The sequence below is a fragment of the Xylocopa sonorina genome, chromosome 7 (assembly GCF_050948175.1).
Source record: "Xylocopa sonorina isolate GNS202 chromosome 7, iyXylSono1_principal, whole genome shotgun sequence".
In the NCBI taxonomy this organism is placed as follows: Eukaryota; Metazoa; Arthropoda; class Insecta; order Hymenoptera; family Apidae; genus Xylocopa; species Xylocopa sonorina.
Window position 1 is genome coordinate 7,477,953 of NC_135199.1, and position 27,554 is coordinate 7,505,506.

Below are 27,554 nucleotides of genomic sequence, written 5' to 3' on the forward strand. Positions count from 1 at the left end.
CCCTTCGCATACATTTCCTGTCGAGAGTGTACCCATTTGCTTCGTATACGCGAGCTAGACAACTTTCTGTCTCTCTCTTTCTCTCTCTCTCTTTCTCTGGGTCGGTCAAAGACTAATCTGTCTAGCGTTGGATAGCCGTAGCGTGCGCACTTTCATGTATCCCCGTGTCTCTCGCTGGTGCGCGCCTTGCCTAAAGGTCGATACACCGCGCGCGATGATTCGCGGTGACACGTACCCGGCTGGGGTCTGGATCGTTCCTGTTTCTCTATGAGAATCACGTCGAGATTGGTCGCGCGCGTTTTGAAACGTGGGCAGGGTGACGAGGACTGGGAGGGAACGGTGAGCAGCCAGTTGCACGATGATTACTGGGTTCCTTACCGCCGCGATGTTTCTTCGCTTGAACTTTCTAATCCCGCATGGGAAAAACGTGGCCATTAAGGGAATTAAATGAGGATTGCGTTTTCAGCGAGCGCTACTTCGCGGGCACGACGGCGGAAGGGATTTAACGCGGTTGCGCAAGGCGACTGGAGGCTTCACTGGATTCGTTTTGGGGCTGTCGCGTGACAGTGAAAGTGTGCGATGAAATTAATTGGCAGCGTCAACGGGAAGCGGTAGTCGATGAATTGTCTCGATTTATCGCGGTTCGAATTAGTGCATCCTTTTAAGGGAATCCTTTTAAATCGAATCTGCAATGCGAAAATAGAAGAAAGATTCAAACTGAATTAAAATTCCGCTAGTGATCCTTGTTAAAATTATAACAGCACACGCATCGAAATGAAGCACGAAGAAAGTCAATCTCTAATCTCGAGGAATTTTATTTATTCTGTTCTTCGAACGTGAAAAGATACTTTCGAGGATTTGTCGAAAAAAAGTATCGATTCGACCGCGATCCTTTTCGCGCCTTATCCTCGACGCACAATCCCGGCCATGATGGAACCACGAAAGAGACTCACCTGGCACGTCGAGGCACAAAAGAATCAAAAAGGTTCGCCCCCCTTTCGCTCGCAGTTACCGGGCACGGACTGTAGCCTCTCCTTCGGCGAGCTGTTTCTCTCTCTCCATTCCTTCCACTCCCATAGCTAAGGCCGCATACCTCCTTAGGATGCAGTGTAGACCTGTCCATTGGCTGGCAGACATCGGTTCTTTTTCGAAACAACGACTCATGGGACCGTGAGGATAGAGGGAATACAAGTCGTGTTTGCAACACTCGTGTGCCGGTGCGTCATGAGGTTCGCGGTGTATACGTGAACGCTGTTCGTTGAACGTTTCCGCCTCTTTGCTCTATTTTCCTCCCTTTTTTTCACGTTTCCTTTTCGTTCCATTCCTGAGTGATCTTCGAGTGAAAATACACGTGGCGCGAGGATGCGGTTGATACGGTGCTGAGAAGAAGGATCCTGGACGGACTTTATGAGGTAAGGTCCTTTGGCGGCCGCGCGTGATTGATGAGTGCTCTGACAATGTTCCAATCGGGATGAAACACGGATCGAATGAAATTTATAATTCAACGCTGGTTCCCGTTCGATCGTTTGTTACGAGTAAAAGCGGCGTTACACGGTTCAATCTGATTGTGTAAGATCGAAAGCGGTGGGTGAACACAGTGCGAATATTACCGCATTCGTTCGAATTGTTCAATGAAATTGTAATTACCGCGTTGCTTTCCATTTTGCCGAAACCACCGACCGTGTTGCTCTGCTAAAGTGAATCGCGTGATCCCGTGTTAAGGGAACGATTACATTTGGCATTGTTAACGACGCGGATCAAACGGCGTGCGTCTGAATGGAACCGTGAAAAGGCACGACGTATCTTCCATTGAAATTCATCGCTTCTCGAGCACGTCTCAGTTTCCCGTCTCCGTTTCGGTCACGTGCTGTCGCACTTCTGCATCTGGAAACGCGTGTCGTTGCACAAAATTCGTTCCGAGTCGGCTTAGCTGGCGAAGCGAAGCCGTAAATACAGATTCTGTTGAAGTAAAGGCCAATTGCATAAGGCAACTTCATACGAGGCTCGATCTTGCTGCTGTTTCCTTGACCTTTATATCGAGCAACGATTCGAGCCTGCATCTGCTTAGAACTGCATTCGAACACCGGTATCTTCGTCGAAAAAGTGTTCGACAAAAAATAACAGACTACAATCGATCGATCACGCTTCGCGTGATGAAGACGTAGAAACTTTTCAAAATCCTGCCTATAATACACGGCTCAGATAAAACGGCCTAGTGACAATGTCGCGAAACACGCGGACCTTGCCGAACCCTCGTCATCGTTTTCGCCACTTCGAGGGAAACCAGTCTGACCAGCGAGTGAGCTAGTCGAAGTCCTGGTTTCAAGGAACCGGTGTCAAGTTCGTCGAACAGGAAAAGCACGAACGTATCCTACACGTTCGGCCATTACTCGGTTAACTTTCGCGCGGATATCAGCCTCTAAAATTTCCTTCTCGATCCTCTGCGAAAGACCACGTCCCGTGACGTGTGCCAGGTCCTTTAAATCCTGACGAGTGGACTTTAAACGCGCGGTTTTCGTGCCGCAACAGCTCTCCTGACAGCCAAGCCACGCGCTTATTTCTCTCGTCCACGAGCCTCTCTCGGTTCACCGTTCCGCACAGCGCTCCGCGACCGGATTCCCATGATCACTTATTCGAGAACAAGCCGGGAATTAACGCGCGTTTACGCCGCATCCTGCTTTCCGGACCAATAGGCGGCGCGCTGGGGGAAAAAAAAAATATGCGCGCTCGGATGTCAGAATGGAGCGCGTGGCAGGATGCTACTTTTCTTAGTCATTCATCCTGGCATCACCTGGTCGCGCAGTGTCAGGATTCCAGCCGCGTAACGTAATGGCGGGGCACCGCGATGTGGAGAGGGGAGGGACAGAGGGGGTCGTAACGGTTTTTTTTTCTTCCTCTCACCAGGCTGCTCCGTCTTCCTCTCGCTTTTCTGGCCTGCTCTCCGTTCCTCTTCGCCTTTCTCGGCGATTAACGAGTCTAGGACGCTGGGGCTCGCGTAGCGTACAACCAGCACGGGAACAGTTAGTCGCGCGTACTCGTTTGCTTTTCGCGCGGCCGAAGAGAAAATCGGTCTACCCGAAGGATAGAAGCAGAACCAGCCGCTCCTCCGCGAGGAGAGATCCGGTCCTGCGCCAATGGCACCGGCTTGACCGGTATCCGCGACGCTGGCGACCCGCGAAATTTTCACGAACCCGACATACCACCCACTTTTTCCCTTTGGCACGCTTGTCGTCTTCGATCTTGATTCAGTCGCATCGTGCGATCCAGGGTTACGATTTAAGACGGTCGTGGCTGATAATCGATCTTGATGAAGCTTTTTGACAGCTCATACGCGGCCTCTGGGCGCATGTGGGTCAACGAACGAATGTGGGTAACCGATTCGCGTAGGAATTCTGTTGGAATTGGCTTGAGGGACGCGAACGTGGGAGGTGCGAATCAGAGTGTGTACTCTGGTAATTCGAAAACCGAGTGTTTGCATTTTTCTTCATCTCGAATCGTATCCACGCTTGTTTTCGATGAGCGAGCTCTTATTGACAGATTAAATGTTTGCTAGATGTTTTTTTTTTTTTTTATGTGGTAGTAAGTAAGGGAATATTTCAAATATCGCCAAGATTTTCTAATTAATTCTGGCGCGTTCAATTTGCATCATTGCACGCGAAGCAATGCAACGAACGCTGCATTAATCTATCCCCACGATCGACCTAAATGGAAAATAATTTATCGAGCGATTTGCTAATCTATTCGAGTTTCTCTGCGGCGTTTCCAATACAGCTGAACAAGCCTCGCTTGGACGGAAAAAATGTATAATACCATGACACATTTAACCGCGTGTTACTTCAGCGAATTCTATCGCGACTCATCGCGGCAATTCCTACCTGGCGGTTTTTTATTCATGGAAAACGCACGCGGCTAAGCAAACACGACTGGTACAAGAAGAGGAGCTTTCCATCGCATACGCGCCACGGACCGCCGCAACGTGTAATAATAAATGGCGAAATGCGTTTAGCCAATGACGAAACCGGTTTCTTTATTAATCGAACAACCGCTCGCGGAATTGAACTCAATTTAATGTCATTATTCGGCGTTTTATTGGTCGCAGTATGCACGGAGGCACGTTTAGACGTCCGTGTTGATTGTTTCGAGAACATCAGCGAAATAACGTAACACGTGATCGGAGGAAAAATGTTTTCCAAACAGCGTGCAGGTGTCTCAAAGTTGCGATCCGCGTTTTGAAATAAAATGTTGCAGCATTCGACGCTGGTTGGAATGTCGCAACGCGAGAAACAATTGCAACTTTCTTGCCAAACAGTACCAAGTCGATCATTCAATTGCGCTGTGTCATTTCAAGCTTGATTGCTGGTAACTGCCGGTTTTATTTAAAGATATGACTGCTGAAAATAAAGGACCCCCTCTGAACGACTTCGACTTAAATAACTTAAATAACATAATTGGCCCCTGTACGCCCCGCGACGAATTAGCTGTGGGCATAAAAACGCGATTAAAGATCGCGTGGCTGCGTTTATCGAATTGAACCGCAGTTTAGGCAACGAAGTCGCCGTTCGCGACGAGAAACAGGCGACGAAGCCTCGACTCCGTGCGACTAACTGGCGGATCAATTTTGTCGTTTCGGATTGATTGAAAGTAACGACCAGTTTTATTTCAAAATTAGACCGCACAGAATGCTTTCATCTCGTTATTTGAAACCGTGTTTTGAATTACCGTGACCCACATACCGAAACGCCGTTTAGTTCGATCTTAAACAGCAAATTGCGTGCGACGTACATCAATTACCATTAACTAATCTAGAAGAAATACAAAGCAACGCCTGTTATTAAATAGACCGCGGCGAGATGTTCGTGTGATTTATTTTACGCACACGATGCACGTATATTTTGAACGTGGTTACTCGAAAATCTGTCGCGTTTAACGATTTTCTGTTCTACGAGGTGATGCTTGGTTTACCATCATCCCCATTGGATTTCACGGTTTGTTTTATGGCTCGTTCATGGTGGATCGTGAAACCGCTGGCTGCGTCCATTTTACGTTCGGCTAGGCGATATCACTCGGTTCGATTTCTTGTCCCGTGCGCTTCTGGGCATCCGAGCACGGTGGAAATACACTGTTCGTCATGGGTTTTAACGCTCGATGCTTTTCCGCGTTGCACACACCTCGAAATAGAAATCATGGGCCAAGCTGGAACTACTTGGGCCTGGTTGTTAGCGCAGATTCCGCTTAAGCGGTTTAAGCAGACTTTCTTGTATGTTTTATTACCGATTCGCTTTCTACATTCGTACGCTAATCCTTGGTAATCTCGCATGGAAACTAAGCCACGCGTACCATTACAGCGTTTCCAAAGACACCTTTCAGATGGACTACCAACGCGCGAATTTAATATTTCGACGCGAACGGAAATAAGTAAACCGATGGACGACGAGCTCTCTGCTTTTGTAACACGCGGTTGTTGCGTGTCCTCTGCTCGCGCGGGATCTCTGATCGCCTCGCGTGATTAGTAATTAGGCTTGGCGAAGACAATAGTTGATAACAACCTTCTGAATACGGAAGTCAGCCAGTGGCACGAAGCCACTGGAAAATCGTTGGAATACTGTCCCCTCCCCTCAGTCTTTGCTCGCCTCTCTTCGCGGAGTGATTGCTTCCCACGTGTTACTTCCAGAACAGTTCCCATTCAGAACATGAAAATGAATAGTCTGTTCTCGAAATGAAATAATAACAGCTCTGACACAACGAGCAGCAATTACACTCGATCTGAGATGTATTACAACGAGATCGTCGAAGATGACTCGAATGGCACGTAAAGATGGTGGACGCGGTGTTGACAGTACGTTCTGATTCTCACATTTATGTTCCTCATCATCGTTACGCGTGACTTTTGCATCACATGAATTTTGATATCGATTTAAACGGAACAAATAACACGTGCTCTTGCGAACGTGTCTGTAGTTTCTCGATTATCATCGCGATCCATCGGTTTTCTCCGCATATTAGGTTCCTCGATTGCAATACCACGGTCCAATGAATATTATAGGAGTTCGATTTTATGTATAATAGAGAAATGCGGTTGGTCGAGCGTTTCTGATTCCGCAGAAACTACCGTCCCGAGTGAGAGTTATGACGGAGAGAGAATAACGTGGAACGCGCACCGCGTTTATCTCAACCGATGCTGTTGTGCAAGACTTTTGTTCGAAATCTGTCCGGAGCCTCTGGTAGAAAGTTACCAGCGTAGATCGTAATAGTCCGCGTAACGTTAATACGCGCTACTCGTTGGTCCATGAAATTTCGCGACCTGATCTTGAATTCCGCCTGAAATATTATTTTCCATTCACCTTCGCGAAAAAGCTGTTTCAGAGTCCTGAAACGCGACAGCGATTTAATCGAATATCGCTTGACAAACGAACGTTAGAATTAGCACGTTCTGTACAACGAATTCTAGCTAAGGATGCTGTTGACTTGGAATTTTTCCATTCTCTAAGTCGAGACATTTCGTTGAATTAAAGATTTTTCAAGAAATGCGTTCTCCAGGGGAACCACGCGCCTCAGCAACGCCAAACTCGAGTGTATTCCTCGAGCTACCCTCGATAGGAAAAGAGTGCTCGAGGTAGAGACGAATGTTCGACGCGCGTCTAACAGGACAATTCAATTTACGGATCGCTGGACGAGTGTTCCGCGAACTCCTGAAATGGAATCTGATTTCTAACGGCTTTTCACTGACCGCGCTTACCCGGTGGAAGTCATTCAGACACCGTACACGGCGGTCGCGCGTGGTTCTTGCACCGCTGGCGGTTCGCCTCAAGCGATTTTTCTCTGGTCCCGTGAAAGAACGCGGCTCGACTCTGGCCACGATCCTCTACGCGGGCAGAAACCGGTGGCTTCGATAGATCGCTGCATCCTCCGCAACTTTGTAGCCATTTCCTCTGCCGGCCCACTCGTCTGTTCGTCGCATTTTTCCGCGCCACCGCGAACGTTGATCCCGGCGACGTTCGACCAACAAATGCACGGACGTTTATTTCAGACAGCACTCGAGTTCGCGTGGTCGTGTGGCTCTCGTTTCGTAGAGAAGCCACGATCGAATTATCGCTCGAGTGGTCTCTATTAGTCGCGTGATTAATCGATTCGAACAGACGGTTCGAACAATCGTGCTAATGTTTTAGGATTAAGAGAGAATACTGCTATCAGCGAGTTGATTTATCTTGTCCTTTGGCGTGGCCTGCGACTCCATTTCCAGGCACGCCGGTTCCGATGGCCGGAAGTGAACGGAATCGTGACGGACCACAACGTAGGAAGTGTTCGCCTGTCACGCAAGAGAGAGCCCCCCTTTATACATAAAACTCTTGTTCCAATTTGTCTCAACGAAAGTTTCGAGTCAGCCGTATTGTTCTTGTCACGCCCGATATTTTCATCTTTAAGTCCACTTTCTAATTGGCCTCTGTAATTATATCTCGCGAGCAACCGTTACTCGACGAATGCAAAGTGTAACAGTTAAATGTTAATTGCAGCGTTCGTATATGTATACACATATCAATCAGCATAATTACAATTGCTAATTAATCTTTGTAAACCACATGCTGAGGGATATATGTAAGACAATGCGTTTGTAATGTTAAACATCTGTCTCGTCGAAATGAAAGGACTCTTCGTTTTGAATACAATGAATCTTCAGCGTGATTACGAGTAATTTTGAGGTACTGTCTCGAGAACCAACGCGTTTTCACGTTTCTTGATTTACAGGTGACGATGTGGACGATTCTGCTCCTCGTACTCTGCACATGGTCTTCATCATGGGCTCAGGTGATCAACAGGGCGCCGCATTTCGTGCAAGGTGGCGACATGGCGAGGCTGGCCGTTTCCGAGCGCACTCCGCCAGGTGCTCCTGTGTACACACTCCAAGGTGAAGATCCTGAGGGCTCCAAGCTGCACTACTCGATCAGCGGTGAATACTTCACCGTGAATCGAGACAGCGGTGTCGTCGTTCTGAGAAAGCCGCTCGACAGGGAGACACAGGACCTGATCGAAGTCATCATCAGCATAACGGGTAACTATACTGTCCCTATTCGTATCCCGTTACGACGTTACGACAGAATATCAATGAATATAATCGACGTCATGTGGAACATTAGACGTGTGGCATCGTAACGAGCCATGGAATCGTAACACTTCGATGGTGCGATTAATTTTCATGAATTTTCCCCTCTACATTTATTATATACACGTTGTACCGTTTCAAGTGGAGTATCCACTTTCGATATCTATCCTCGAGTAATTGATTAAGCAGCGAAAATTCGTGTTCTCCCGTTCAGACGAAGGGATCGCAGGATCAGAGCCCAACACCGTGTCCCTTCGTCGCGAAATAGCAGTGCTGGACGAGAACGATAACCCGCCTGTGTACCATGGCAGACCTTACGCGGCTAGGGTGCCAGAAAGTGCGCAAGTGGGTGGTCTGTTAGTTCCTCCTGGCACGATCACGATCACGGATCGCGACGGTGGTGTGAACGCGGATGTTCACGTGGAATGCGTGCCTGCGTCGCGAGACGATGACGTGTGCGAGGTCTTCGAGGTCTCCACGGAAAAGGTAACGACGATCTACCATTTACTCTTAAACCCTTGTTCACGTCGATTCACCTTAAAATTCATTCTATCCGAATGCAAAGGGTTTGAATGTTGCTTTGCGTCGAATAAAAGGAGTACTACTTTTCAGCTGGCAGAGGGGAAATACGACGTGCAGGTCGCGCTATCGAAACCGCTCGATTACGAGAGGAGAAACTCGTACTTGATCAACCTCCTCGCCACAGACGGTGCCAGCGACGTCTCGAAGAGGTTACAGGCCAGAGCAACAGTGGCCGTGGACGTTCTTGACGTTCAGGTAAGTGGGTCCCAGCCGTAACCGAGGACGTAACTGTACATCCATCGTGATCATTCCGTATTGGTTGGTAAAGATCGTTCGCGATAATGTAACCAGGGGATCCGTTGGTCGTTACCCAGTGACTCTGTTTTAAAGTACGCGTCTCGATAATACACACGCGTCGCTTGCGAAATAACTTTCGCCGGAACGGTAAACGTTTTCGTTCGTTCTGACGCGGTAACTCGAATTATTCCAGAAATCCTCGGCCGCTGCATAACGGTCCTTGGTTTAATTAACGTTGAGGGAATTAGAGAAATCGTTGCAAGCCTAAGGGGAGTGGGAAACGTATTCGTATCGTGGTTAATTGACCCTTCAGTTTCGCAGACGATGTTCGTTCGACGATGGAAAAAGAAAAAAACGGTGGATCACGAACACGTGAATCGCTTTCAGGATCAGCCACCGGTGTTTCTGAACGCGCCGTACAGCGCGGCACTTCCGGAGAACACAGCAGCTAGTCACACGATCCTGACGGTCAGAGCACGGGACGGCGACACGGGCGAGCCGCGAGCTCTGCTCCTGACTCTCGAGGACGACGAGTCGAGCCACTTCGACCTGGAAGTGTCGCGGGAGGGCGACGTGACCGTTGGCAGACTGGTCACCACCAACGTCTCCCTCGATCGAGAGGATCCCAGAATCCTGCAGAACGGTGGGATTTACACGTTCCTGGTGAAAGCCACAGAGTTGATCAACAACGAGATCCCAGCAGACAGCGCCACGTCGATCGTCACGATCGTAGTCACGGACGTCGACGATCTGATGCCCGTGTTCAACGAGAAGTATTTCAACATAACGATCTCGGAGGATATCGGCAGAGACACGCCTTTGCCTGGACTGAACATGATAGTCAGCGACGGGGACGTTGGAGAAAATGCGAAGTACACACTGACGCTCAGGGACGCGCCGGATTATCCTGGAATCAGCAAAGCGTTCACCGTCAGTCCCGAGGAGGCTCAAGGTCGCGTGCCAGTCGTCGTCAGGGCGAAAGACGTCGACGTGCTTGATTACGACGTGGACGACCCGGCGAGGAGAGAGCTCGAGTTCGAGGTGGCTGCTCTGGTTGCGAACGAAGTGGTACAAATTCATAGTTAATCATTTATTCGTCGAGTTTACGTCAGTGAATAAGATTCCGTTTAAATCGCCGTTAGGTAGCCACGAGCAGAGTTCACATACAGTTGATGGACGCGAACGACCACAGCCCAGAATTCTCTCAGTCGGTGTACAAGTTAACCGTGCCAGAGGACGCTGAAATAGGGACGCAATTCGGCGACGTGTTCGCCAAGGACTACGACAGCGGCTCCTTCGGCGAGCTGACTTACATACTACGCGGTTTCGGGGCTGACAAGTTCAAGACGGACCCAAAAACCGGCGGAATCTCTGTGGCAAAGGCGTTGGACTACGAAGCCCAGAAATCGTACTCGTTGACGATGGAGGCCAAAGACGGTGGCGGCAGAGTGTCCGCCGTGAACATCCTCATAGAATTAGACGACGTTAACGATAATAAACCAACATTCGAGCAGAACGAATACACGAGGACGGTTCGAGAAGGTGCGACTAGTTTCGATCCGCAGATGTTCGTCAGAGCGACGGACGTCGATGGTCCTATGCAAGGCAATGGGAATGTGACGTACTCTATAAGCTCGCATAACAGCATGACGAACGACGTTTTCAAGGTATATCGCATCCTACTGTTTATCATCGTGGAAAGTTAATGAGAACATTTTTCGAGCCCAGCATCGGTGGTAATTGTTTAACAGGTGAATCCAGAGACTGGAGAGGTAACGATGACGAAGGCAGTGCGTTCAGACGACACGGAAAGAGGGATTTACGAGCTGGTAATTCGTGCTACCGACGCTGGAACGCCGCCATTATACTCTGAGGCGAAACTCTCCGTCAGAGTAGGGGTACCCGGAAACCAGAAACCCATCTTCCGTGGAAATTACAAATCTAATTTACCGGGACCCAGCACGTATCGAGCAAGACTGCTGGAGAACGCCTCGCCTGGAACGGAAGTCATTAGAGTCGTGGCGAACGATCCTGACGGAAGGGATAGCTTGTTGCAGTACCACATCGCTTCCGGCGCTAAGGATAATTTTGTTATAGACTCCAGGTAATCGACGTCGTTATTCACACTTTTCTAACTATCTTAGAAAGAGATGCAGAGAATAATGTGCAGCATTATAATTCAGCAATTATTCAAATCGATTATGAACTTTCTAGTTCTGGTGTCATCACGGTTTCTCCGGACGCTCGCTTGGACTTGGAAACCGGTGGGGAAAAATACGAGGTAATAGTATATGCTATAGACTCTGGAACACCCGTTAGAGAAACCGCTACTACCACTGTGACAGTGAACATGGTGGACGTGAACAACAAACCACCGGTATTCAACGAGTCGACGTACCTCGTCTACGTGTCAGAAAGAGCAGCTATCGGTAAATGACAATAAAATACAAAAGGTAGAAAGTGCAAAATAAGCTTGGTATTAATTTTTAATAATCATTTAACAGGCGAGCCTGTATTGAAAGTGGTAGCGACAGATCCAGACTCAGATGCGTACTTAGAATACTCTCTAGTGGAACCTATAAGGGCTGTCGACAAGACTGGCGTGGCTCTCAAGAACACAGCTCCTTACGATTACAAGACAGCGTTTAAAATAAATTCCACAACCGGTTTGATAACTGTGAACCGCGTACTGGACTATCAAGTGGCGGCTGTGATCATTCTGACGGTCCAAGTGCAGGATCTGAACGCTGTCGTCGATAAAGAGAAGCAAGTGACGACTGTCGAGGTGACCGTGTACATACAGGCGTACAGCGACGATAATCCAACCTTCTCCAATCCTGGCTGGTCGCCAAACAATCCTACGATCAAGATTTCCGTGCCGGAGGAGCAACCCCTTGGGACCACTCTGCTTATGCTGTCAGCCAAGGAACCCACCACTGGGTATCCTGTTCAGAGATTCGAATTAGTGAGGGAGGATGACGACGAAGGGTACGTCAATGTAGGCGTTCAAAGTGGGAACGTTGTTTTGAGCAAAAGATTGGACTACGAAGCTCTTAACCAGAAGGTAAGTATTAATTTCTTTACAGTCTCTCATCTGCAAGTTGCAACGGGTAAATTGAAGTTTAACCAAAATTTTTGCGCTCGATGCTTTCAGTTCATTCGTTTCAAAGTACGAGCTATGGTAAGGGATTACGAGATAACGCGAAGAATGTCCGAGGCGAACGTGATCGTCGAAGTCCAAGACACGAACGACAATAGTCCCATCTTCAGTCAAAAAGATTACAAGATCTCCGTGTTAGAATCAGAGAAGCCCTTGAAAATCGTGTTGAGCGTCAAAGCTACGGATATGGATAGTTCCAATACGGAACAGGAAGTGGCCAGAGGATACGGTGAAGTCAGGTATTCCTTAATCGGAGAGAACGCCAACATGTTCGAGGTGGAGCCAATAACCGGAAACATTCAGGTTGATCAATCTTCGTTTCTCTGTTTCAATCGATGCAACGTCGAAGTTATAGAACGTTAACTTAAACGTATCCCGTTTTACAGATTGCTACCAATACAACGCTTGACAGAGAAAAACAGTCGGTTCTCCGTTTTTACGTTGTCGCCTCAGACATGCCCCAGGGTGGCGCAGAACAGAGGAGCACCAGAGCTTTGGTGACAGTGGACGTGTTGGATGTTAACGATAACGCTCCAACGTTCGAACAGGAAGCTTACACAGCCGTGATACCTGAGAACGCTCCATCCGGTGTGAGCGTGGTGAATATCACTGCTACGGATCCTGACGAGGGCGATGGCGGAATGGTTAGTTACGAGATCATCGACGAAGGCGAGGCAAATGGTAAACATTAATATCTTTAATTTATCAACGATACAACTCTTATATGTAAATACTCTACATATTAATTATATGATTTCCAGGTTTATTCAAAATAAACCACACAACGGGAGAAATTTATTCAGCTCGTGCCCTAACAGGCAAGGGAAGAACAGAACCGTACATAATGAGAATTCGAGCTCAGGATGGCGGAAAGCCAGAATTGTATTCCGACGTAATTTTGACACTCTACATCGGAGATGTAGTCAGCAACGACGGTGTTCCACTTTTCATCAGACCCACCCTCGAGGAAGTGGCGCACATAGCCGAGAACTCGACCATTGGCAGTCCAGTGTTTCAAGTGGTCGCTTCAGATCCAGACGATCCGAATCTACCGAACGGTAAAATCACGTTCAAGTTCCTGGAGGACGGGAATTTCGGCAAAGACGCGAGTGCTTTCAGAATAAACAGCGAAACTGGCCTGATCACGACCAGAAAATTGTTGGATCGAGAGACGAAGGACAGTTACACGTTGATATTAGTCGCCCAGGATCTAGGGAGTCCTCCTCAGCAGGCAACCAGGGTGCTTCAAGTGATCGTCAACGATATCGACGATCACAAACCACATTTCAAACGAAACTTAGACAGTCCGCCCATAGAACTGACCGTGTTCGAGGAGACGCCGGTTGGAACTAAAGTGGGCGTGATCGAGGCGATAGACGAGGACATCGACGAAAACGGGATGATCGACTACTCGATTGTCTATGGAAACGAGGCTGGCTTATTCCTCGTGGAACGATTGAACAACAATTCAGCAGTGATCAAATCGAATGGTCGCCTAGATCGAGAAACAGCTGATCGCCACTTGCTAACCGTCAAGTGTTTCCCTTATTCTACGAAAAGATCCGACATCGTCCCCAAACCGTACAACAGACAAGACCCCTCTGAACGACAAGTCCTCGTCAAAGTCCTGGATATCGACGACAACAAGCCCAAGTTCAAGAAAGAGAACGTCACCTTAGGTGTTCGTCTGAACGTCCCGATAGACACCAGTCTGATCACTCTGGAAGCCTTCGACGCTGACTCTGACGCGTTGCCGATCAAATACAGCATGGGCAAGGCTTCCTTCACCTCCCTCGTGGACCCTTCCATGTCGAAACGCGAGATCCCCTCGCACCTGGCCTTGAATCCTCAAACAGGAGAGTTCAGAACGACGGGTTCCATGTCCAGCTACGCGGACGGTTACATGGAGATCATCGTGACGGCGAACAATTCTGTGACACCTGGTAGAGAGACGAACATCACTCTGAGGATATTCCTGTTACGCGACAGGGACATGTTGAAGTTCGTGTTCTCGAAACCGCCGGTGGAGGTCAGGAAGACGCTCGAGGATTTCGAGAAAGCGGTGCAACAGGCTCTCTCTCTGCCCATCAGCGTCAACGTTTACGACACTCAGTTCTACTCGAAGGAGGACAATTCTCTGGACTTCTCTTCGACCAGTTCCTGTTTTCAAATGGTCGGCAAGGAGGCATACGATTTGGACGAAATGAAGGCACTGTTGACCGACCCGAAGAACGAGGAGCTGAAGAAGGTCTACAGGACTTACAACGTGGAGAAGGTGCAACATTGCGCCGCTCTGGTGGCCAGGACTGACGCATCGATGACGCAGATGTGGGTGCTAGCCATAGCTGTCCTCGTCGGCGTGGCCACGATCATTTCTAGTTGTGCTCTCTGTTGTATGCACGCCAAGTGAGTGTCTACGGTTTTTCCTTCATTTTTTCTAAGATTCCTTGAAAGAATTTTTTATTCTTGGGCTGCAAAAAGGCTATAGTTGATCTAATGACGTTAATCGTTCCTTCCAGGTACAAACGACAAGTGAAACACGCTCGTTTGCGCGATCAGCCACGACCACCTCTGAGCTACGTTTCTTCAGGTCCTGGAATGGTCAGCGCGACATCGCATACGACCCTGGGACCTGGTACCATGGTTTCTCTGGGACCACACGAAGGTCCCTACGAATGGGGAGCAGACACTACGCTCTACCATCCAAGCACTCTTGGTTCCAGAACATAAGGAAAGGCTGGTCGAACTCTGATTCAGGAGAGAATACGTAGATCACAGACTGAACAGTATGATGGTTCTATCGTCGTGTACAGAACAGAGATTATGATCGATGAACATTTGTATTATTGCAATGTTATTCAACGAATTTGCCATATTGAGATTTCAATCGTTTGTTGCTTAAAAGAATCGTCGAGGAAGGTTGAGCAACGGAAGTAGACTGCGGTGTGTCTGAAGTATGAGATTAATGTAAGCATCGAGACGCTTAGCGTAAGTGTTCGCGAGAGGCTCTTGGGAATTCTCTCGACGAGGTGACGCGAAATCTCTGAAACGAATGTATCTGATAACCACAATCACGAACGTCAATCAAAGACACAGTACAACTGCTTGCTCCTAGCTAGCGGACAGCTTCGAGGCGAGCAAGAATTTTAATCGAGAGGTACGATTGAAGTTTTAGGAACGTTTCAAAGCTCGAAATGTCATCGGGACCGGTGAGTTTTACGTAGGATAGGACGCATCGAACGATCGCGCTGAAATCGCGGACGACGTTCCGATTGTGCAAGCCGACGATGCGTTTTTATTTGGAACGAGCGGATAAGTTCAAAGCGCGTTAAAACGTGTTGCACGTATCGCAAGGCGCACTCGCGGTGTCGTCGAGTGCAACGAAGTCGACGAATGGTGCTATAATGTAAGATCGAGAATGTTCGTGCCAAAATACAGGGACACAGTGTTTCAAGTGCGATACCCCGTAGTATTAAAAAGGAACTAACTCGCGTGAATTGTATATTTCGTAGGACTATACACGGACCTTACTCACAAACGTTCGCGGCACTGTCACAGAGTCGCGCGCGAGTTATTGTAATATATCGCAGTATTTAAATTAAGGAACAGTAGGAAATAAAAGCTGTATATTTGAGTTACGTTTATAAAATTCTCGCTGTTTTCTTCAGTCACGCCGCAAGGCTAAATACGATCCAATTTCACGATCATCTCGATTCGTATCCTTAACTTTCGCTAGTTTTCTTCTTAAAGTAGAGAGGATTTTTATGAATTACAGATCTAGTCTTGAGATTTTAATTATAGTACAGTACTTACAGGATAGTACATCTCGTACTACCTTAAATACCCCACGTCGCATGATACAAACGAGGAATACCAATTTTGTAAACCCGCGGTCTCGTGGCCTATTAAGCAATCACGGTTCGACGAATATCCAGCGATTACACCAGCCAAGATCTTCAGAGATTCTCGATCGCCCTCGACGGAAATGTCAAGGCGAGGTGGAGCTCGGAAGATAATTTGATCTGATGGGATAACCAACAGGCAGATACGATGTCTCAAGAAGATTAATGATCGTTCGGGTCAGACCCCGCTAATTACATTTAACCGTGTAATTGCATGCATATACAGAAAGTGAAGCGAGACAGTAAGGTAATCGTTCCATTCTATCGACAATTATAACATTTTTCATTCGAATCATAGCCTCGTTAACCAATTACATCCTTTTTACCATTTACTATGTTTTTTTTTCCTGCTACTAGAAGAAGTTAATTCCTTTAACCAGTCTTCAAGACGCTGTCACTGAACTGTTTGAACCCCTCAATGGTGTCAATGTCCTTTGAATTATCGATAATTTCTGTTTCGTTTGCTCGCATCTCTGTCGATATTACAGTGGTGTTGCAATCTTCGCATTCACTCTCGATAGTGGTGGTAGTAGTCCCCACAATTTTCTGAGCGTCGAAATCGTACTTCTCAGTGCTAGCGTAATCGTCATCGATGCTCGATTTATGATTCGAAGGAACAGTGACGGTGGCCTCCGGATTATCCCTGTGGCTTTGCTCGAATATTTTGCCCTCGTCTTTGCTGTCGAGGACAGTTTCTTGGTATCGAGTGGCAGCAGAGTTCGACTCTTCGTCCATGAATTTCGATCGTTGCACCGCCAAATGTTTGGCTATCGTTTCCAACGGCGTCCATACCTTTTGCACGAACTGTTGCCGTTCCTCTGGTCCAATCGATTCCGATCTGTGAATAATATCGTGCCTGGAATTTAAATATCAAATCTTGAACCTCTCGTTACGATTTTTATGACACGACGGTTCGTCTACTTGGAAATGCAGGTACAAATATGGCCTCCTTTTTAGTTACCACTAGTGTCACGTATTTTAATTGCGCAACGTTGGCTCAGAGGAATTTACGTACGAACCATTTTCACGTCGACCGCTCGTTTGTACCTCGAATTTAGCCAGTGACATTTCACGGTGCCCGTCCTTAACAAGCTATTGAGAACGATCCGGCGAACATTTTTTCGCCCGCTGACGTCGCGCGTTCGGTGAAAGTACTCTGCGCGCGATTTTACTGATCTTTCCGACGATACCGAAGATATGCTAATCCGTCGTGCGACGGTGGCAGGAATGGCCATTGTAACGATTCCACGATCCACGGTTAGATATTAACGGGGAAACGGCGTTTAGCCACGCGAAAGTGATTTTCAGCCGCCTTGCGCAATCGAAGCTGAAGGGGACGATCACGGGTAAAGAGCGCGGACAGCGTGGGCGGGAAATTTGCGCGGCACCAGGTTGTTGCGGAATCGCGAGTGCGAAATACGCGCGCTTTATTTGTACTTCACTTCGAACCACTTATCGAGATCGATCGTATTTTATTACGCAACGTGGATAGTACCGTGCTTCAGTCGTCTCTTAGAATTTACCTGCTCATCTTGTTCTTCTTCCTCGGATACAAATTCAAATGGAATATCATTTGCTGCCTCTCCTCTTCGTCGCTCGCTGCCTGGCTGGCCATGCCTGTCAACGGTTGTTGAAGCTGGGAATAAAATTTCGGACCCCTGTTGTACTGAACTGGTCGTCTCAGCTCGTAGTCAGAGTCCAGAGGTATCTGTTTCGGTCTAGTCGCCTTCTTACTCTGCTCCACCACGTCTGTTATCGGGTAAATGTCCAGCATGACGCTGAACGGTTGCGGTTTCCGCTTTTTCGAGTAGCCATTCGAATACGACGTTGGATTTTCGTACTGAGACTCCACTGACGTGGGTTTATAGTAACTCGATGGGCGTCCGTAGGGTTCGTTGTTGTACCTGTTGAGTCCTGTTGGCGAAAATCTGAAAAATCGTGTCAATCTTACGCATATTTCTCAGGAAAATTGGAGTTCAACGTGTATCGAATACGTATACGTTATTCTAGCTAAGTAGAGTAACCTCCTGCCCAGCTGGACATATCCAAATAGCAATTCTGACTCTACTGGCTTCATCGACAAAAACGAGTGACATGGCTGCACAATTATAATTTTATCTACTGCCATTGTTTTTCACCAGATACTCGCTGCCTCGCGTTTATGCTACACAGATCTTTCGAATCAAACTTATGGAACACTTTGCATTTAAATATACAAAAAGTAATTACAGACGCATCTAAAATTAGTAGTAGAAATGTTTCATTTACAAACCTGAAATTGGACATGGCTAACAGATTCACGTCCGCCGGATGTTTCGGTTTGTACTGATAAAACGGATCCTCGTTCAACGCATAAGAACTCGCGTCTTCGTCCGATCTATCGCTGTTGGACATCATCTCTCCGATTTCTGGATACATGTCGTACTTCTTCGGGTTCACGTACACGCCAGTGAACTTGATGCCTCTGTTTGGTAAGTCAGCGTCGTTCGTCAAATACTTTATTATATCCTGGATGTTCCTGGAAGCGTGTGGATATCTGTACTGCGACAGCTGTGGGTATCTCGGACGTTTGAAGGCAGATGGTTGGGGTGTCTTTAACTCCCAGTGAAAAGGGGTGGGTCGATTCTCTTCTGAAGTTTCGTCTTCGCTTGAGTCAGGATACTTGTACCTGTTCGAACGCGTCTTATTAGCGCACATGTGTAATTCGTGAACGCAACGAGGACTTATTTAAGTAAAAATAACATGGCGGCGATATCCAAAACAGTAACTGAGTTTCAGAAGAGCAGAAAGTGTTACTCGACAATTTGCATACAGTCATACGTGACAGTTGTAACGTTGATCTATTACTAGTTGCAGGTAGGAACAGAGAATAGAATGTATCAATATAATGAGGTTGAGATAATAAGTTCATGGAAATTTTGCGCATACACTACAGAGAAACCTTACCAACTTTCAAACGAGAGAGAAATACGAATTTAATTAATTCAGTGAATATTTATAAAGCGCGTAAGATTTTGCAAGTGTTATGTAAAGCAATGTTAAATGCGATTGAATATTCGAAAGTATAATTTCATTCCTCCAGGCCTGTTTTATAGAAATATTCCGCTGAAATATCACGTAAATCACGGGTCTACGATTCGAGCGATTATAGCGGATTTTTCATTCGGTATCCGCGATCGATGTGATATTAAAACGGTGGGATAGAAGTAGCAGTGCAATCAGAAATAGGCCATTATATACTTTACCGTTGCCTAACGCGATAAACGACAGCGTGATTGTCGAACAACTGTTTCCCTTCCGCCGCCTCGTCCACGTTGTTTTCCACCGATTTCAACACTCTTTTCCTCAACTTGAAATTGTCCAGGTTCTGGGACCTGAGCTCGGCGTCAGCCGCTTTCCGCACGCCGATCTCATCGTAAGGCGGCAGATTCCCATAATCCTCATTGTCTGAGCGGTCTTGGATGTAAATGGAGCTTGTTTCGTTCGCAACTGGCGGGACAGTAGAATTGAACAATTTTTTCGTCAAGTTCGACGGTTTCCTGAGCGTGTTTTGCAAGATGTACATATGCTTCGTTTCCTGATTCAACTTGCTGTTCAACGACGCGGCGGACGTGAAGTCGTACAAGAATATTCCAACCTAGAAACAAAACGTCTCGAATTGATTCGTATCTTGTTAACCTCCGCATCGATTCGCTGGCATCTTTCACGTTTTCCCGGACGTGAATGCCCGCGAGTATATTTGTTTCACACGATGAACCGAGGAAAGAATGCAAATTGCACGGCTGCGCTGGTCGCGGACGATTGCACGCCGCTTCCACCCTATTCTCGCTCGTTCGTTAAATCACGAAGTCCGTCATCGCGCGTTAATTCGTGTCGGAACACAGTTAACGCCCTATATGTGAAGCACGCAGAAATCTCCTTTGACGCTTGGCTCGCCATGCATGCGAGCCTACCGCGTCGAGATTCCCGGTGAAATTGTGATTTTTAACACAGCCACGCTCTGTACCTGTTACATTAATCATGGGAGAGAACTCGCCAGATTTAATTACGCTCGTTGTTCTCCAGAATGTCGTCTCATTAAAACGCCATTCGCAATAAAGATCTTACTTTTAGCGTAAACGTTTGTCGCCGCGTTCGAAGCGTTCAGTTCCTCTCTGATAACTCTAAGCGATAATCGACTATGCTCTAAATCAATTACAGGCAGTGGTACCTCGTTTGAACGGACTTGGAAGTTACTTTCTAACAATTAGGAAACTGTAGCACGGATATTTGCATAATGACGAGTGGTAGGAATGTTTAGAGAAGAGTTAATTAAGGAAGTACCCATCGTTCGCATAGATTAAGCGCTCGTTAAGCGTTTATCGCGGATTGTACGTGACGCACGCGGGTACAGAGCAACGCGCTGTTAACGATCGATACGTAACGTTCCTCGATCACGCGGGCAAAGTCGTTCAACTCTGTGCATGTGGCAACGGGGACGCGAACGATGCGTGAAACTAATAACTGGTCTTCTCTAAAGCAAACAGCGAAATATGTAGGTAAGTAGCGTACAAATATTGGCATAACGAACGAGTGCAATAGCCGGTGCTAAAATGTTCGATTCAGCGATGATGGTCTGCCCGTTTCGCGATCGATTGACAGTACAACCTTTATTTTCGGAAGTGAGCGACCCAGGAGATGTTTGCAGAGGAATTAAGCAAGAGTTAGCTAATCTTCCATCACGGTACTCGAATACTTACCAATACCACCGCCACCACCACCATTACTCCAATCACAAATTTTTTCGTAACAGAATTGTATCGACTTCTATAGTACCGATCACCGTGGTCAGAGTAAAGTCCAAGTTGAGACGTGCTAATTGCGGTCCTTCGTCCCGTTTCAAGCATGTCCTCTCGTCGATTCTAATCGCTACTATCTCTCACGATTATTCATTGATATCGTACGATATTCTTAAATCGATCTTAGTACGCCAGCAGATTTTTTGCAACGAAGACGCAGCGTTTTCACAGTATCACCGATCGCAGGCTCGATCGATAACTTCGAATCCAATCGAATGGACGAAGTGACTTTACAAACGGCGTGTCGTAACAACACTAGACTGTATTCTTTCGAAGCTCCATATAGAACTAACGAGCACTCATTTCGCGCAACGGAGTTTTCACTGGTCGGATTCTATCACGAACGTAGAAAATTTCATTGCACGTGGGGGAGGCTCGTTATGGTAGTAGGAGGCATGTTATGGGCTACTTACCACGCTATGAGGCTCCAGTCAAATATCGCTGCGCGATCCTGCAAGTGAATGTCAATGTCACCGTTTTACGCTGTTCGTCGCAACAAATGAGCCGCTATCGTCGTTCCTTGCGACGATTCGCGCGAGAGAAAGGTTACCGTAATTGCAGTTCGTTGGAAGATTGACGCGATGCAAATGTGGATCCCAGACTGATTGCGAGAACGAAACGTTTTCCTCCCACATCGTCTGTTTGGATAACACGTGATGCTCGAGACGCTTGGGAAAACATATTTCATAAACGTAGATAGTCGTGAGCGAAGTGGACGTCGTAGGCGAAAAGGTGACTCTCGAAACAGTCTGGCGAATCGAACGTTTAGTACTTTACTTTCATTTCTACAGGCCCGACGGGTGAATATATTGCGTTAGAACCGTCCTCTTGAGGGAACACTGCACTGGAAAGATCAAACGTACGATCAGAATGCCCTTTCCAAGACCAGCGCGTTGTACAGCCTCAGTTCCACGATATCTCGAAGCTCTCATTGCGCGAACAATATTGTGCACCGTGCAGACATTTTATACAAATTTTCTTTATTCTATTGTATGCGTGTGTCACATTTATACAAAATAGTAAAATTCACTTTACATCTTATTACTACATCGTACGTGCACCGGCCTCGCCGTGTCCGTCGTGCTATTTCTCTTCGCGCGAATGTTCATTGTACATTAACCGCCGCTCGATCGTTGGAGAACTGGTTCACGAGGCGAGCTCCTCCGATGCATAGACCTCGTTCGCAATAGTTACCATTTGCCTAGATACACGCATATAATACAAGCAACCGACGAGAGTCGAGTTACCCAATCATTCCTCTCCTTCTTCTCCCATTTTTACTCTCGATTGTCGATCGTTTTCTATGGGGATCTATAAATAGCCTTGTATACTATACATATAAAAATTACAAAAAAGAGCGAAAGAGTAGTCCGCGGCTGTCAGTTCAGCTGATCTGGTCCTCCTCATCGGAAGAAGGCTGGCAACTCGAGCGGATTGTCCGGTATGGGGTAGTAATAACCGGTTGTCCTCTGAGTAGTTGGCGGTAGAGTTGGGGTTGGAGCGGGTCTACCAGTTGGTGGTGGAGTATAAATGGTCGATGTCGGCACGAGGGTATATATCGGCGTGGGTGGAGGTGGTGGCGTCACGGTTACACGTGGCGGGGTGGGACTGGAGGGTGGAAGGTACGGTGGAGGTCGCGTGGATATCGAGTAATCTGGCGTTGCAGGGGTATGCGATGGCGTCGAACCAGTCACGTAAGGAGGTGTAGGATACGAGTGAGAGGCGGTGGTAGATGTCGATTGGTGGGGTGGTAGATACGTGTCACCCTGCGTGGATGGTTTCCTTGGTGTTGTCGGAGAAGTATAGTACGGTGGTCGAGTAGGTGGCGGTGGTGTTGACGATGTGTGAGGTGCGGGTGGTAAATAAGTTGGTCCTGTAGGAGTTGGTCGTGGCCTGGTGGGTGTTTGCGGTGGTATGTGAGGTCTAGTAGGGGGTATTTTTGTTGGCGGTGGTGTAGGATATCCTGGAGGTGAAGGTGGTCTCGGTGCAGGAGGATATACAGGAGGACTTGGTGGTGCTGGTGGTCGAGGATACGAAGGTGTTACTGGTGGGCGTGGTGGAGACGGTGGTGCGGGTGGTCTTGGTGGAGGATACGTATCGTGTATCGGCGGAGTTGGATACGAGGGAACTGGAGGTCTTGGTGTTTGAGGTGGCGAAGGAGGTAGATATGGCGAGGGTGGACGGGGTGGAGAAGGTGTTACTGGGGGACGCGGTGGTGAAGGTGGTGTTGGTGGTCTTGGTGGAGGATATGTATCGTGTGGCGGCGGACTTGGATACGGTGGACCTGGAGGTCTTGGTGTTTGAGGTGGTGAAGGAGGTAGATATGGCGCGGGTGGTCGGGGTGGAGAAGGTGTTACTGGGGGACGCGGTGGTGAAGGTGGTGTTGGTGGTCTTGGAGGGGGGTATGGAGTATCGTGTGTCGGCGGAGACGGAGGTCTTGGTGGTGGTGGATGCGAAGGAGGCAGATATGGTGTAGGCGGACGGGGTGGTTGAGGTGTCACTGGTGGTCGTGGTGGAGATGGTGGAAACGGTGGTGGAGGTGCAGGTGTTTTTGGTGGTTGCGGTGGTGGTGGTGGTGTGGGAGGTCTTGGTGGAGGATACGATGGAACTGGTGGCCTTGGTGTTTGAGGTGGTGAAGGGGGTAGATATGGCGTAGGTGGACGGGGTGGAGGAGGAGTTACTGGCGGACGTGGTGGTGCAGGTGTTACTGGCGGACGCGGTGGTGAAGGTGGTAAGGGAGGTCTTGGTGGAGGGTATGGTGTATTATAAATCGGCGGACTTGGAGGTCCCGGTGGTGACGGATACGAGGGAGGTAGATATGGTGTAGGAGGACGAGGTGGAGAAGGTGTTACTGGCGGACGTGGTGGAGGAGTTGGGTAGGACGGAAAATGTGGTGGAGGCGCAGGTGTTTTCGGTGGCTGTGGAGGTGGAGGAAATGTATCATGTGTCGGCGGTCTTGGTGGCCTTGGTGGTGGCGGGTACGAGGGTGGTAGATATGGAGTAGGTGGACGAGGTGGAGAAGGCGTTACTGGCGGTCGTGGTGGTGAAGGTGGAAAGGGTGGCGGGGGTGCAGGTGTTTTTGGTGGTTGTGGTGGTGGTGGTGGTGTGGGAGGTCTTGGTGGAGGATACGATGGAATCGGTGGCCTTGGTGTTTGAGGTGGTGACGGAGGTAGATATGGCGTAGGTGGACGAGGTGGAGAAGGCGTTACTGGCGGTCGTGGTGGAGAAGGTGGAAAGGGTGGCGGAGGTGCAGGTGTTTTTGGTGGTTGTGGTGGCGGTGGTGGTGTAGGAGGTCTTGGTGGAGGATACGATGGAACTGGTGGTCTTGGTGTTTGGGGTGGTGATGGAGGTAGATATGGTGTAGGTGGACGGGGTGGAGAAGGCGTTACTGGCGGTCGTGGTGGAGAAGGTGGAAAGGGTGGCGGAGGTGCAGGTGTTTTTGGTGGTTGCGGTGGTGGTGGTGGTGTGGGAGGTCTTGGTGGAGGATACGATGGAACTGGTGGCCTCGGTGTTTGAGGTGGTGAAGGAGGTATATATGGTGTAGGTGGACGAGGTGGAGAAGGTGTTACTGGCGGACGTGGTGGGAATGGTGGGCTTGGTGTTTGTGGTGGTTGGGGCGGAAACGGTGGCCGAGGTGTTTGCGGTGGTAATGTCAATGGATGTTCAGGTGTCGGATAATTATATCCCGGAGTTCTTGACGGCGGTGTTACTATTGGTGGCCTTGTCCTGTGGAAAAAAGTTTTTGATTTTAAGCGAATTAAAATCTAAATAATAAACTTTAATTCAAACAGTAAAGAAAATAGTATCATTATATATATAAAATTCCATTCTGAATTCTTACTGTGGTGGTGGAGTTGGCCTGGGTGGTGTTGGATATCCTGGCGGGCCTGGTGTCGGTTTATGCGGAGGATAAGTAGGGCCAGGTGGTGGCGAATACGTTGGCCGGGGGGTGGGAAATGTAACGTCTCGTGGAGGCGTTGGATAATCATATCCTGGACTCGCTGGCGGTGGTCTCGTTCTATAACAATATATATATTTACTATCAGTAATTACATTAAAAATTTAATTACAATTTAAATTTTTATTCAAGCCATAATACGGTTGTACCAATATATATGTACAATTTCATTCTGAATTCTTACTGTGGTGGTGGAGTTGGCCTGGGTGGTGTTGGATATCCTGGCGGGCCTGGTGTCGGTTTATGCGGAGGATAAGTAGGGCCAGGTGGTGGCGAATACGTTGGCCGAGGGGTGGGGAATGTAACGTCTCGTGGAGGCGTTGGATAATCATATCCTGGACTCACTGGCGGTGGTCTCGTTCTATACAAAAATATATATTTGCTATCAGTAATTACATTAAATTTTTAATTATAATTTAAATTTTAATTCGAGCCATAGTACGGTTGTACCAATATATATGTAAAACTTCATTCTGAATTCTTACTGTGGTGGTGGAGTTGGCCTAGGTGGAGTTGGCCTAGGTGGTGTTGGATATCCTGGCGGCCCTGGTGTCGGTTTATGCGGAGGATAAGTAGGGCCAGGTGGTGGCGAATACGTTGGCCGTGGGGTGGGAAATGTAACGTCTCGTGGAGGCGTTGGATAATCATATCCTGGACTCACTGGCGGTGGTCTCGTTCTATAAGAAAATATATATTTACTATCAGTAATTACACTAAAAATTTAATTATAATTTAAACTTTAATTCAAGCCATAATACGGTTGTACCAATATATATGTAAAATTTCATTCTGAATTCTTACTGTGGTGGCAGGGTTGGCCTGGGTGGTGTTGGATAAGTGTAATCTGGTGGGCCTGGTGTCGGCCTGGTTGGTGGTGAATACGTTGGCCGAGGGGTTGGGAATGTAACGTCTCGTGGAGGCGTTGGATAATCATATCCTGGACTCACTGGCGGTGGTCTCGTTCTATGAAAAAATATGTATTTACTATCAGTAATTGCATTAAAAATTTAATTATCATTGAAATTTTTATTCCAGTCATAATACGGTTATACTAATATATATGTAAAATTTTATTCTAAGTTCTCACTGTGGTGGTGGGGTTGGCCTAGGTGGTGTTGGATAAGTATAACCTGGTGGCCCTGGTGGACCTGGTGGGCCTGGTGGGCCTGGTGGACCTAGTGTCGGCTTAGTCGGTGGTGAGTACGTTGGCCGAGGGGTGGGAAATGTAACGTCTCGTGGGGGTGTTGGATAATTGTAACCCGGAGTTGGCCTTGGTCTGCAGAAAAATGTATTTATCCCTATTAATTTTCGACTCTCATTGTATTGGTACAATTATTCGAGACAGAGTTGTATACCTCACACTTGGTGTCGTATATGTGTCTCGGTGGGGTGTTGGATAAGTATACGTTGGAGTCACTGGTGGCGGTGTTGGTCTGCGGATAGGAAATGGTTTTGTGATTAACGGTTATAGTCGAAATGCTATAAGAACTTGTTTTTAATCGATTCTTACCGCGGTGGTAAAGTGAATATTTTATCAGGTGGCTCATAATTATAGCCTCCGTTGCTTGCTATCGCTCGTTTGCTCTTCTCACTTGATGCTTGCGCATTGTATGTGGAGAGCACTGCCACTATCGTGGCAATCCACAAGATTTGCTGTGGAAATCAGAATGTTTATCATCGTTATTACCGTGCTGATCAAATGTCTCCTAATTTATACGCAGAATTTTCATCGGAAATAAAAGGATACGATCAATAACTTTGAAACATATTAGGTCATGGCACATAATCGGTTATAAAATATCGAACCTCGTCTTCATGGGATTATCTCACGTGTTACTCAAGAACTTCTTACATAATATGCCTCGACCGCGAGCAACGCTTCGTATGATGCGCCAGTGATCGTGAAAGGTTCGCTCGTGTGAAATGCAAGCGTACGAAGCTTTCATTGATCATCGTACTTAGCGTTGGAAACCTGAGTCGCCTCGAGTCCCTCGTCAAGACTCCCACCAAATTACTTTTTCTCGATGAAACTAATTTTTCCCAATTATTACAAGCACTACGCATTCTACACCCTGGCTGAGTCTACCACAACGCGTCACGCTTCACACGTGCATCCAACTTCATCACTTCGATTCGTCTCGCAATTTTTATCTCCTTCCTATCGCTAATTAGTTCCACGTTGGAATATTATTTATATTTATACGCTACATTCAGCACAATTAACACCTCGGATTTTGCATTGTCGTACATTCCTTATCGTCGTATCGTACACGATTGCGCGCGCGTATACGTGTGTACCCGTACTACCAGCGAAACGTCGTTCCATTCGTCGCCACGAATTAAACGTAGTGTAATAATGCAATCCGTCCGGCGCAATTATCTTTCTCTCACTTGAATGAGCCTCATAAATCAGACGCGGCCCGATGCGGCGGAGGTCTCGTTGTCCAGAAATTAAAACCGTCTTATACGTTTGCGACATCGCGAACACGGTACGAATGATGATTCTGGCTCGAAGAAACGTCCAGTGACCTTTAGGCGCATAATTTATATAGGAGGATCGCACAGGCTATTGGGAGAGAACCTCCACCGGCGTCTTTCTCCAGTACGTGAAAGGCCTCTGATGTGTGAGTAACGTCACGACGTCTGGATCTACGGAACAACCGATACAGATCGCAAGGTTATCGTACCTTTAAAAATTCTCAGACTTCGTCCCCCTTCGTTATTATCAATCGCGTGTAAGTAGGAAATCAGCTGCGATCGTTTTCACGTACTTTCTACT

At 47.6% G+C, this 27,554-nt stretch overlaps 2 protein-coding genes across 3 annotated transcripts; one reads left to right on the forward strand and one right to left on the reverse strand.

Annotated features, from left to right (window-relative positions):
- Positions 1-893: 893 nt before the first annotated feature.
- Positions 894-15,208, forward strand: Cad74a (cadherin 74A). 2 transcript variants are annotated; one of them, XM_076897688.1, is made up of 13 exons: positions 894-1,217; positions 7,744-8,047; positions 8,313-8,584; positions 8,711-8,875; positions 9,305-9,985; positions 10,060-10,584; positions 10,669-11,021; positions 11,132-11,346; positions 11,422-11,981; positions 12,072-12,380; positions 12,464-12,758; positions 12,839-14,483; positions 14,597-15,208. In XM_076897688.1, the coding sequence occupies exons 2-13, from the start codon at positions 7,750-7,752 to the stop codon at positions 14,805-14,807; spliced, it is 5,529 nt and encodes a 1,842-aa protein (XP_076753803.1). In that variant the 5' UTR covers positions 894-1,217; positions 7,744-7,749; the 3' UTR covers positions 14,808-15,208. The 2 variants fall into 2 exon arrangements, with proteins under 2 accessions (XP_076753803.1, XP_076753802.1); XM_076897687.1 differs by having other exon boundaries at positions 1,119-1,412.
- Positions 15,209-16,351: 1,143 nt separating this feature from the next.
- On the reverse strand, positions 16,352-20,868 carry LOC143425692 (uncharacterized). The gene is made up of 5 exons (XM_076898694.1): positions 20,719-20,868; positions 19,225-19,616; positions 18,252-18,647; positions 17,503-17,907; positions 16,352-16,835 (listed from the first exon to the last, which is right to left on the reverse strand). Exons 1-5 carry the CDS (start codon positions 20,863-20,865, stop codon positions 16,352-16,354), a joined length of 1,824 nt encoding a protein of 607 aa, XP_076754809.1. The 5' UTR covers positions 20,866-20,868.
- Positions 20,869-27,554: the final 6,686 nt, after the last annotated feature.

Bases quoted from the DNA above. Each gene is read 5' to 3' on its own strand.
- Cad74a (XM_076897688.1), top strand. From the start codon at position 7,750: ATGTGGACGATTCTGCTCCTCGTACTCTGCACATGGTCTTCATCATGG. The intron at 11,347-11,421 runs GTAAATGACAAT...ATCATTTAACAG, and splicing joins GTCAGAAAGAGCAGCTATCG to GCGAGCCTGTATTGAAAGTG. The intron at 14,484-14,596 runs GTGAGTGTCTAC...CGTTCCTTCCAG, and splicing joins CTCTGTTGTATGCACGCCAA to GTACAAACGACAAGTGAAAC.
- LOC143425692 (XM_076898694.1), bottom strand. From the start codon at position 20,865: ATGCTTGAAACGGGACGAAGGACCGCAATTAGCACGTCTCAACTTGGA. The intron at 18,648-19,224 runs GTAAAGTATATA...GCGTTCGAACAG, and splicing joins GTTTATCGCGTTAGGCAACG to GTACAAGTATCCTGACTCAA. The intron at 17,908-18,251 runs GTTTGTAAATGA...ACGATTTTTCAG, and splicing joins TTAGCCATGTCCAATTTCAG to ATTTTCGCCAACAGGACTCA.